At 37.7% G+C, this 13,666-nt stretch overlaps 1 protein-coding gene across 1 annotated transcript in view; it reads left to right on the top strand.

Moving 5' to 3' along the window:
* The first annotated feature begins 646 nt into the window (after positions 1-646).
* LOC132830258 (putative uncharacterized protein DDB_G0282133) overlaps positions 647-13,666 on the top strand; it is a 41,902-nt gene continuing 28,882 nt past the window's right edge. The window contains exons 1-12 of the mRNA XM_060847803.1: positions 647-841; positions 2,038-2,313; positions 2,548-2,685; positions 3,410-3,595; positions 4,990-5,175; positions 6,372-6,647; positions 6,882-7,019; positions 7,744-7,929; positions 9,324-9,509; positions 10,706-10,981; positions 11,216-11,353; positions 12,078-12,263. Of these exons, the coding sequence (XP_060703786.1) occupies positions 647-841; positions 2,038-2,313; positions 2,548-2,685; positions 3,410-3,595; positions 4,990-5,175; positions 6,372-6,647; positions 6,882-7,019; positions 7,744-7,929; positions 9,324-9,509; positions 10,706-10,981; positions 11,216-11,353; positions 12,078-12,263 (2,367 nt within the window). The remainder of the gene's footprint in view (positions 842-2,037; positions 2,314-2,547; positions 2,686-3,409; positions 3,596-4,989; positions 5,176-6,371; positions 6,648-6,881; positions 7,020-7,743; positions 7,930-9,323; positions 9,510-10,705; positions 10,982-11,215; positions 11,354-12,077; positions 12,264-13,666) is intronic.

The following is a 13,666-nucleotide window of genomic DNA, read 5'->3' as shown; positions in this document are numbered from 1 at the left end:
AGATTCTGAATTTTGCTCACAGCACAATTAAGAATGATGCTAACAGCACGATTCAGAATGATGTTAACAGCACGATTCAGAATGATGCCAACAGCAAGATTCAGAATGATGATAACAGCAAATTTCAGATGCATGTTAACAGCACGATTCAGAATGATATTAACAACAAGATTCAGAATGATGCATACAGCATGATTCAGAATGAAGCAAACAGCATGATTCAGAATGATGTTAACAGAAAATTTCAGAAGGATGTGAACAGCACGATTCAGAATGATACTCACAACAAGGTTCAGAATGATGCCAACAGCAAGATTTTGAATGATACTAACTGCACGATTCAGAATGATGCAAACAGCAAATTTCAGAATGATGCCAACAGCAAATTTCAGAATGACACTCACAACATGAATCAGAATGATGCTAACAGCACAATTCAGAATGATGTTAACAACTGATTCAGAATGATGTTAACAGCACAATTCAGAATGATGCTAACAGCACGATTGATAATGATGCTAACAGAAAGGTTCAGAATGATGCTAACAGCACGATTCATAATGATGCTGACAGCACAATTCAAAATGATGCTAACAGCAAGGTTCAGAATGATACTAACAGCACGATTCAGAATGATGCTCGCAACATGATTCAGAATCATGCGAAAAGCAAATTTCAGAACGATGCGAACAACAAGACTCAGAAGTTTGCTCATAGCACGATTCAGAATGATGCTAACGGCAAGATTCAGAAAAATGTTAACAGCACGATTCATAATGATGCTAACAGAAAGGTTCAGAATGATGCTGACAGCACGATTCAAAATGATGCTAACAGCAAGGTTCAGAATGATACTAACAGCACGATTCAGAATGATGCTCACAAACTGATTCAAATGATGCGACCTGCAAATTTCAAAATTTTGCCAACAACATGATTCAGAATTTTGCTAACAGCACGATTCAGAATGATGCGAACAGGACGATTCAGAATGATGTTAACAACATGATCAGAATGATGCGAATATCACGATTCAGAATGATGCTTACAGCACGATTCAGAATGATGCTAACAACATGATTCAAAATGATACTAACAACATCATTCAGAATGATACTAACAGCATGATTCAGAATGTTGTTAACAACTAGATTCAGAATAGTTCTCCCAGCAATGTTCAGAATGATGCTAACAGCATGATTCAGAATGATGCTGAGAGCACGATTCAGAATGATGCTAACAGCACGATTCAGAATGATGCTCACAACATAATTCAGAATGATGCCAACAGCACGATTCAGAATGATGCTGAGAGCACGATTCAGAATGATGCTAACAGCACGATTAGCAATGATGCTAACAGCACGATTCTGAATGATGTTAATAGCATGATTCAGAATGATGCTCGCAGCACGATTCAGAATGATGCTAACAGCACGATTCATGATGATGCTAACAACATAATTCAGAAAGATGCCAACAGCACGATTCAGAATGATGTCAACAGCACGATTGAGAATGATGCTAAGCACATTATTCAGACTGATGCTAACAGCACGATTCAGAATGATGCTAACAACATGATTCTAATGATGCAAACAGCACGAATCAGAATGATGCTAACTGCACGATTCGGAATGATGCTAACATCACGATTCAGAATGACGCTAAGCACATTATTCAGACTGATGCTAACAGCACGAATCAGGATGATGCTAACAACATGATTCGAATGATGCAAACAGCACGAATCAGAATGATGCTAACTGCACGATTCGGAATGATGCAAACAGCAAGTTTCAGAATGATGCGAACAACAAGACTCAGAATATTGCTAATAGCACGATTCAGAATGATGTTAACAGCACGATTCAGAACGATGCTAACAGCATGATTCAGAATGATATGAAACGCATGATTCAGAATGATGCCATCAGCACGATTCAGAATGATAATAATAGCGCGATTCAGAATGATGCTAACAGCACGATTCAGAATGATGCGAAAAGCAAATTTCAGAATGATGCTAACAACAAGATTCAGAATTTTGCTCACAGCACGATTAAGAATGATGCTAACAGCACGATTCAGAATGATGCGAACAACATGAATCAGAATGATGCGAAAAGCAAATTTCAGAATGATGCTAACAACAAGATTCAGAATTTTGCTCACAGCACGATTAAGAATGATGCTAACAGCACGATTCAGAATGATGCGAACAACATGAATCAGAATGATGCGAAAAGCAAATTTCAGAATGATGCTAACAACAAGATTCAGAATTTTGCTCACAGCACGATTAAGAATGATGTTAACAGCACGATACAGAATGATGTTAACAGCACGATTCAGAATGATGATAACAGCACAATTCAGAATGATGCCAACAGCCAGATTCAGAATGATGATAACAGCAAATCTCAGATGGATGTTAAGAGCACGATTCAGAATGATATTAACAACAAGATTCAGAATGATGCTAACAGCATGAATCAGAATGATGCCAACAGCACGATTCAGAATGATGCTAACAACACGATTCAGAATGATGCTAACGGCAAGATTCAGAACAATGTTAACAGCACGATTCAGAATGATGCTAACAGCACGATTCACAATGATGTGAACAGCAAGGTGCTGAAAGATGCTGACAGTACGATTCAGGATGATGCTAACAGCAAGGTTTTGAATGACAGTAACTGCACGATTCAGAATGATGCCAACAGCAAATTTCAGAATGACGCTCACAACATGATTCAGAATGATGCTAACAGCACAATTCAGAATGATGTTCACAAATGATTCAGAATGATGTAAACAACATGATTCAGAATTATGCTAACAACAAGGTTCAGAATGATACGAACAACAAGATTCAGAATGATGCTAACAGCACGAATCAGAATGATGCTAACGGCAAAATTCAGAACAATGTAAACAGCACGATTCAGAATGATGTTAACAACGAGATTCGGAAAGATGCGAACAGTTTGATTCAGAATGATGCTAACAACATAATTCAAAATGATGCTCACAGCACGATTTTGAATGATGCTAACAGCAAGATTTTGAATGATACTAACTGCACGATTCAGAATGATGCAAACAGCAAATTTCAGAATGATGCCAACAGCAAATTTCAGAATGACACTCACAACATGAATCAGAATGATGCTAACAGCACAATTCAGAATGATGTTAACAACTGATTCAGAATGATGTTAACAGCACAATTCAGAATGATGCTAACAGCACGATTGATAATGATGCTAACAGAAAGGTTCAGAATGATGCTAACAGCACGATTCATAATGATGCTGACAGCACAATTCAAAATGATGCTAACAGCAAGGTTCAGAATGATACTAACAGCACGATTCAGAATGATGCTCGCAACATGATTCAGAATAATGCGAAAAGCAAATTTCAGAACGATGCGAACAACAAGACTCAGAAGTTTGCTCATAGCACGATTCAGAATGATGCTAACGGCAAGATTCAGAAAAATGTTAACAGCACGATTCATAATGATGCTAACAGAAAGGTTCAGAATGATGCTGACAGCACGATTCAAAATGATGCTAACAGCAAGGTTCAGAATGATACTAACAGCACGATTCAGAATGATGCTCACAAACTGATTCAAATGATGCGACCTGCAAATTTCAAAATTTTGCCAACAACATGATTCAGAATTTTGCTAACAGCACGATTCAGAATGATGCGAACAGGACGATTCAGAATGATGTTAACAACATGATCAGAATGATGCGAATATCACGATTCAGAATGATGCTTACAGCACGATTCAGAATGATGCTATCAGCAAGGTTCTGAATGATGCAAACAACTAGATTCAGAATGATGCTAACAGCATGATTCAGAAAGATGCTAACTGCACGATTCAGAATGATGCCAACAGCAAATTTCAGAATGACGCTCACAACGTGATTCAGAATGATGCTAACAGCACAATTCAGAATGATGTTAACAACATGATTCAGAATGTTGTAAACAACTTGATTCAGAATGATGTTAACAGCAAGATTCAGAAAGATGTTAACAACATGATCAGAATGATGCTAAGTACACGATTCAGAATGATGCTAACAGCACGATTCAGAATGATACTAAACGCATGATTCAGAATGATGCCTAAAACATGATTCAGAATGATGCCATCAGCACGATTCAGAATGATAATAATAGCGGGATTCAGAATGATGCAAACAACGCAATTCAGAATGATGCTAACAGCACGATTCAGAATGATGCGAACAACATGAATCAGAACGATGCGAAAAGCAAATTTCAGAACGATGCTAACAACAAGATTCTGAATTTTGCTCACAGCACAATTAAGAATGATGCTAACAGCACGATTCAGAATGATGTTAACAGCACGATTCAGAATGATGCCAACAGCAAGATTCAGAATGATGATAACAGCAAATTTCAGATGCATGTTAACAGCACGATTCAGAATGATATTAACAACAAGATTCAGAATGATGCATACAGCATGATTCAGAATGAAGCAAACAGCATGATTCAGAATGATGTTAACAGAAAATTTCAGAAGGATGTGAACAGCACGATTCAGAATGATACTCACAACAAGGTTCAGAATGATGCCAACAGCAAGATTTTGAATGATACTAACTGCACGATTCAGAATGATGCAAACAGCAAATTTCAGAATGATGCCAACAGCAAATTTCAGAATGACACTCACAACATGAATCAGAATGATGCTAACAGCACAATTCAGAATGATGTTAACAACTGATTCAGAATGATGTTAACAGCACAATTCAGAATGATGCTAACAGCACGATTGATAATGATGCTAACAGAAAGGTTCAGAATGATGCTAACAGCACGATTCATAATGATGCTGACAGCACAATTCAAAATGATGCTAACAGCAAGGTTCAGAATGATACTAACAGCACGATTCAGAATGATGCTCGCAACATGATTCAGAATCATGCGAAAAGCAAATTTCAGAACGATGCGAACAACAAGACTCAGAAGTTTGCTCATAGCACGATTCAGAATGATGCTAACGGCAAGATTCAGAAAAATGTTAACAGCACGATTCATAATGATGCTAACAGAAAGGTTCAGAATGATGCTGACAGCACGATTCAAAATGATGCTAACAGCAAGGTTCAGAATGATACTAACAGCACGATTCAGAATGATGCTCACAAACTGATTCAAATGATGCGACCTGCAAATTTCAAAATTTTGCCAACAACATGATTCAGAATTTTGCTAACAGCACGATTCAGAATGATGCGAACAGGACGATTCAGAATGATGTTAACAACATGATCAGAATGATGCGAATATCACGATTCAGAATGATGCTTACAGCACGATTCAGAATGATGCTAACAACATGATTCAAAATGATACTAACAACATCATTCAGAATGATACTAACAGCATGATTCAGAATGTTGTTAACAACTAGATTCAGAATAGTTCTCCCAGCAATGTTCAGAATGATGCTAACAGCATGATTCAGAATGATGCTGAGAGCACGATTCAGAATGATGCTAACAGCACGATTCAGAATGATGCTCACAACATAATTCAGAATGATGCCAACAGCACGATTCAGAATGATGCTGAGAGCACGATTCAGAATGATGCTAACAGCACGATTAGCAATGATGCTAACAGCACGATTCTGAATGATGTTAATAGCATGATTCAGAATGATGCTCGCAGCACGATTCAGAATGATGCTAACAGCACGATTCATGATGATGCTAACAACATAATTCAGAAAGATGCCAACAGCACGATTCAGAATGATGTCAACAGCACGATTGAGAATGATGCTAAGCACATTATTCAGACTGATGCTAACAGCACGATTCAGAATGATGCTAACAACATGATTCTAATGATGCAAACAGCACGAATCAGAATGATGCTAACTGCACGATTCGGAATGATGCTAACATCACGATTCAGAATGACGCTAAGCACATTATTCAGACTGATGCTAACAGCACGAATCAGGATGATGCTAACAACATGATTCGAATGATGCAAACAGCACGAATCAGAATGATGCTAACTGCACGATTCGGAATGATGCAAACAGCAAGTTTCAGAATGATGCGAACAACAAGACTCAGAATATTGCTAATAGCACGATTCAGAATGATGTTAACAGCACGATTCAGAACGATGCTAACAGCATGATTCAGAATGATATGAAACGCATGATTCAGAATGATGCCATCAGCACGATTCAGAATGATAATAATAGCGCGATTCAGAATGATGCTAACAGCACGATTCAGAATGATGCGAAAAGCAAATTTCAGAATGATGCTAACAACAAGATTCAGAATTTTGCTCACAGCACGATTAAGAATGATGCTAACAGCACGATTCAGAATGATGCGAACAACATGAATCAGAATGATGCGAAAAGCAAATTTCAGAATGATGCTAACAACAAGATTCAGAATTTTGCTCACAGCACGATTAAGAATGATGCTAACAGCACGATTCAGAATGATGCGAACAACATGAATCAGAATGATGCGAAAAGCAAATTTCAGAATGATGCTAACAACAAGATTCAGAATTTTGCTCACAGCACGATTAAGAATGATGTTAACAGCACGATACAGAATGATGTTAACAGCACGATTCAGAATGATGATAACAGCACAATTCAGAATGATGCCAACAGCCAGATTCAGAATGATGATAACAGCAAATCTCAGATGGATGTTAAGAGCACGATTCAGAATGATATTAACAACAAGATTCAGAATGATGCTAACAGCATGAATCAGAATGATGCCAACAGCACGATTCAGAATGATGCTAACAACACGATTCAGAATGATGCTAACGGCAAGATTCAGAACAATGTTAACAGCACGATTCAGAATGATGCTAACAGCACGATTCACAATGATGTGAACAGCAAGGTGCTGAAAGATGCTGACAGTACGATTCAGGATGATGCTAACAGCAAGGTTTTGAATGACAGTAACTGCACGATTCAGAATGATGCCAACAGCAAATTTCAGAATGACGCTCACAACATGATTCAGAATGATGCTAACAGCACAATTCAGAATGATGTTCACAAATGATTCAGAATGATGTAAACAACATGATTCAGAATTATGCTAACAACAAGGTTCAGAATGATACGAACAACAAGATTCAGAATGATGCTAACAGCACGAATCAGAATGATGCTAACGGCAAAATTCAGAACAATGTAAACAGCACGATTCAGAATGATGTTAACAACGAGATTCGGAAAGATGCGAACAGTTTGATTCAGAATGATGCTAACAACATAATTCAAAATGATGCTCACAGCACGATTTTGAATGATGCTAACAGCAAGATTTTGAATGATACTAACTGCACGATTCAGAATGATGCAAACAGCAAATTTCAGAATGATGCCAACAGCAAATTTCAGAATGACACTCACAACATGAATCAGAATGATGCTAACAGCACAATTCAGAATGATGTTAACAACTGATTCAGAATGATGTTAACAGCACAATTCAGAATGATGCTAACAGCACGATTGATAATGATGCTAACAGAAAGGTTCAGAATGATGCTAACAGCACGATTCATAATGATGCTGACAGCACAATTCAAAATGATGCTAACAGCAAGGTTCAGAATGATACTAACAGCACGATTCAGAATGATGCTCGCAACATGATTCAGAATCATGCGAAAAGCAAATTTCAGAACGATGCGAACAACAAGACTCAGAAGTTTGCTCATAGCACGATTCAGAATGATGCTAACGGCAAGATTCAGAAAAATGTTAACAGCACGATTCATAATGATGCTAACAGAAAGGTTCAGAATGATGCTGACAGCACGATTCAAAATGATGCTAACAGCAAGGTTCAGAATGATACTAACAGCACGATTCAGAATGATGCTCACAAACTGATTCAAATGATGCGACCTGCAAATTTCAAAATTTTGCCAACAACATGATTCAGAATTTTGCTAACAGCACGATTCAGAATGATGCGAACAGGACGATTCAGAATGATGTTAACAACATGATCAGAATGATGCGAATATCACGATTCAGAATGATGCTTACAGCACGATTCAGAATGATGCTATCAGCAAGGTTCTGAATGATGCAAACAACTAGATTCAGAATGATGCTAACAGCATGATTCAGAAAGATGCTAACTGCACGATTCAGAATGATGCCAACAGCAAATTTCAGAATGACGCTCACAACGTGATTCAGAATGATGCTAACAGCACAATTCAGAATGATGTTAACAACATGATTCAGAATGTTGTAAACAACTTGATTCAGAATGATGTTAACAGCAAGATTCAGAAAGATGTTAACAACATGATCAGAATGATGCTAAGTACACGATTCAGAATGATGCTAACAGCACGATTCAGAATGATACTAAACGCATGATTCAGAATGATGCCTAAAACATGATTCAGAATGATGCCATCAGCACGATTCAGAATGATAATAATAGCGGGATTCAGAATGATGCAAACAACGCAATTCAGAATGATGCTAACAGCACGATTCAGAATGATGCGAACAACATGAATCAGAACGATGCGAAAAGCAAATTTCAGAACGATGCTAACAACAAGATTCTGAATTTTGCTCACAGCACAATTAAGAATGATGCTAACAGCACGATTCAGAATGATGTTAACAGCACGATTCAGAATGATGCCAACAGCAAGATTCAGAATGATGATAACAGCAAATTTCAGATGCATGTTAACAGCACGATTCAGAATGATATTAACAACAAGATTCAGAATGATGCATACAGCATGATTCAGAATGAAGCAAACAGCATGATTCAGAATGATGTTAACAGAAAATTTCAGAAGGATGTGAACAGCACGATTCAGAATGATACTCACAACAAGGTTCAGAATGATGCCAACAGCAAGATTTTGAATGATACTAACTGCACGATTCAGAATGATGCAAACAGCAAATTTCAGAATGATGCCAACAGCAAATTTCAGAATGACACTCACAACATGAATCAGAATGATGCTAACAGCACAATTCAGAATGATGTTAACAACTGATTCAGAATGATGTTAACAGCACAATTCAGAATGATGCTAACAGCACGATTGATAATGATGCTAACAGAAAGGTTCAGAATGATGCTAACAGCACGATTCATAATGATGCTGACAGCACAATTCAAAATGATGCTAACAGCAAGGTTCAGAATGATACTAACAGCACGATTCAGAATGATGCTCGCAACATGATTCAGAATCATGCGAAAAGCAAATTTCAGAACGATGCGAACAACAAGACTCAGAAGTTTGCTCATAGCACGATTCAGAATGATGCTAACGGCAAGATTCAGAAAAATGTTAACAGCACGATTCATAATGATGCTAACAGAAAGGTTCAGAATGATGCTGACAGCACGATTCAAAATGATGCTAACAGCAAGGTTCAGAATGATACTAACAGCACGATTCAGAATGATGCTCACAAACTGATTCAAATGATGCGACCTGCAAATTTCAAAATTTTGCCAACAACATGATTCAGAATTTTGCTAACAGCACGATTCAGAATGATGCGAACAGGACGATTCAGAATGATGTTAACAACATGATCAGAATGATGCGAATATCACGATTCAGAATGATGCTTACAGCACGATTCAGAATGATGCTAACAACATGATTCAAAATGATACTAACAACATCATTCAGAATGATACTAACAGCATGATTCAGAATGTTGTTAACAACTAGATTCAGAATAGTTCTCCCAGCAATGTTCAGAATGATGCTAACAGCATGATTCAGAATGATGCTGAGAGCACGATTCAGAATGATGCTAACAGCACGATTCAGAATGATGCTCACAACATAATTCAGAATGATGCCAACAGCACGATTCAGAATGATGCTGAGAGCACGATTCAGAATGATGCTAACAGCACGATTAGCAATGATGCTAACAGCACGATTCTGAATGATGTTAATAGCATGATTCAGAATGATGCTCGCAGCACGATTCAGAATGATGCTAACAGCACGATTCATGATGATGCTAACAACATAATTCAGAAAGATGCCAACAGCACGATTCAGAATGATGTCAACAGCACGATTGAGAATGATGCTAAGCACATTATTCAGACTGATGCTAACAGCACGATTCAGAATGATGCTAACAACATGATTCTAATGATGCAAACAGCACGAATCAGAATGATGCTAACTGCACGATTCGGAATGATGCTAACATCACGATTCAGAATGACGCTAAGCACATTATTCAGACTGATGCTAACAGCACGAATCAGGATGATGCTAACAACATGATTCGAATGATGCAAACAGCACGAATCAGAATGATGCTAACTGCACGATTCGGAATGATGCAAACAGCAAGTTTCAGAATGATGCGAACAACAAGACTCAGAATATTGCTAATAGCACGATTCAGAATGATGTTAACAGCACGATTCAGAACGATGCTAACAGCATGATTCAGAATGATATGAAACGCATGATTCAGAATGATGCCATCAGCACGATTCAGAATGATAATAATAGCGCGATTCAGAATGATGCTAACAGCACGATTCAGAATGATGCGAAAAGCAAATTTCAGAATGATGCTAACAACAAGATTCAGAATTTTGCTCACAGCACGATTAAGAATGATGCTAACAGCACGATTCAGAATGATGCGAACAACATGAATCAGAATGATGCGAAAAGCAAATTTCAGAATGATGCTAACAACAAGATTCAGAATTTTGCTCACAGCACGATTAAGAATGATGCTAACAGCACGATTCAGAATGATGCGAACAACATGAATCAGAATGATGCGAAAAGCAAATTTCAGAATGATGCTAACAACAAGATTCAGAATTTTGCTCACAGCACGATTAAGAATGATGTTAACAGCACGATACAGAATGATGTTAACAGCACGATTCAGAATGATGATAACAGCACAATTCAGAATGATGCCAACAGCCAGATTCAGAATGATGATAACAGCAAATCTCAGATGGATGTTAAGAGCACGATTCAGAATGATATTAACAACAAGATTCAGAATGATGCTAACAGCATGAATCAGAATGATGCCAACAGCACGATTCAGAATGATGCTAACAACACGATTCAGAATGATGCTAACGGCAAGATTCAGAACAATGTTAACAGCACGATTCAGAATGATGCTAACAGCACGATTCACAATGATGTGAACAGCAAGGTGCTGAAAGATGCTGACAGTACGATTCAGGATGATGCTAACAGCAAGGTTTTGAATGACAGTAACTGCACGATTCAGAATGATGCCAACAGCAAATTTCAGAATGACGCTCACAACATGATTCAGAATGATGCTAACAGCACAATTCAGAATGATGTTCACAAATGATTCAGAATGATGTAAACAACATGATTCAGAATTATGCTAACAACAAGGTTCAGAATGATACGAACAACAAGATTCAGAATGATGCTAACAGCACGAATCAGAATGATGCTAACGGCAAAATTCAGAACAATGTAAACAGCACGATTCAGAATGATGTTAACAACGAGATTCGGAAAGATGCGAACAGTTTGATTCAGAATGATGCTAACAACATAATTCAAAATGATGCTCACAGCACGATTTTGAATGATGCTAACAGCAAGATTTTGAATGATACTAACTGCACGATTCAGAATGATGCAAACAGCAAATTTCAGAATGATGCCAACAGCAAATTTCAGAATGACACTCACAACATGAATCAGAATGATGCTAACAGCACAATTCAGAATGATGTTAACAACTGATTCAGAATGATGTTAACAGCACAATTCAGAATGATGCTAACAGCACGATTGATAATGATGCTAACAGAAAGGTTCAGAATGATGCTAACAGCACGATTCATAATGATGCTGACAGCACAATTCAAAATGATGCTAACAGCAAGGTTCAGAATGATACTAACAGCACGATTCAGAATGATGCTCGCAACATGATTCAGAATCATGCGAAAAGCAAATTTCAGAACGATGCGAACAACAAGACTCAGAAGTTTGCTCATAGCACGATTCAGAATGATGCTAACGGCAAGATTCAGAAAAATGTTAACAGCACGATTCATAATGATGCTAACAGAAAGGTTCAGAATGATGCTGACAGCACGATTCAAAATGATGCTAACAGCAAGGTTCAGAATGATACTAACAGCACGATTCAGAATGATGCTCACAAACTGATTCAAATGATGCGACCTGCAAATTTCAAAATTTTGCCAACAACATGATTCAGAATTTTGCTAACAGCACGATTCAGAATGATGCGAACAGGACGATTCAGAATGATGTTAACAACATGATCAGAATGATGCGAATATCACGATTCAGAATGATGCTTACAGCACGATTCAGAATGATGCTAACAACATGATTCAAAATGATACTAACAACATCATTCAGAATGATACTAACAGCATGATTCAGAATGTTGTTAACAACTAGATTCAGAATAGTTCTCCCAGCAATGTTCAGAATGATGCTAACAGCATGATTCAGAATGATGCTGAGAGCACGATTCAGAATGATGCTAACAGCACGATTCAGAATGATGCTCACAACATAATTCAGAATGATGCCAACAGCACGATTCAGAATGATGCTGAGAGCACGATTCAGAATGATGCTAACAGCACGATTAGCAATGATGCTAACAGCACGATTCTGAATGATGTTAATAGCATGATTCAGAATGATGCTCGCAGCACGATTCAGAATGATGCTAACAGCACGATTCATGATGATGCTAACAACATAATTCAGAAAGATGCCAACAGCACGATTCAGAATGATGTCAACAGCACGATTGAGAATGATGCTAAGCACATTATTCAGACTGATGCTAACAGCACGATTCAGAATGATGCTAACAACATGATTCTAATGATGCAAACAGCACGAATCAGAATGATGCTAACTGCACGATTCGGAATGATGCTAACATCACGATTCAGAATGACGCTAAGCACATTATTCAGACTGATGCTAACAGCACGAATCAGGATGATGCTAACAACATGATTCGAATGATGCAAACAGCACGAATCAGAATGATGCTAACTGCACGATTCGGAATGATGCAAACAGCAAGTTTCAGAATGATGCGAACAACAAGACTCAGAATATTGCTAATAGCACGATTCAGAATGATGTTAACAGCACGATTCAGAACGATGCTAACAGCATGATTCAGAATGATATGAAACGCATGATTCAGAATGATGTTAACAACATGATCAGAATGATGCTAATAACACGATTCAGAATGATGCTACCAGCACGATTCAGAATGATACTAAACGCATGATTCAGAATGATGCCATCAGCACGATTCAGAATGATAATAATAGCGCGATTCAGAATGATGCGAACAGCATGATTCAGAATGATGCGAAAAGCAAATTTCAGAATGATGCTAACAACAAGATTCAGAATTTTGCTCACAGCACGATTAAGAATGATGTTAACAGCACGATACAGAATGATGTTAACAGCACGATTCAGAATGATGATAACAGCACAATTCAGAATGATGCCA

The sequence above is a fragment of the Hemiscyllium ocellatum genome, chromosome 31 (genome assembly GCF_020745735.1).
Source record: "Hemiscyllium ocellatum isolate sHemOce1 chromosome 31, sHemOce1.pat.X.cur, whole genome shotgun sequence".
In the NCBI taxonomy this organism is placed as follows: domain Eukaryota; kingdom Metazoa; phylum Chordata; class Chondrichthyes; order Orectolobiformes; family Hemiscylliidae; genus Hemiscyllium; species Hemiscyllium ocellatum.
Note: the sequence above shows the minus strand (reverse complement) of the source record. Positions and strands in the feature narration are given on the sequence as shown.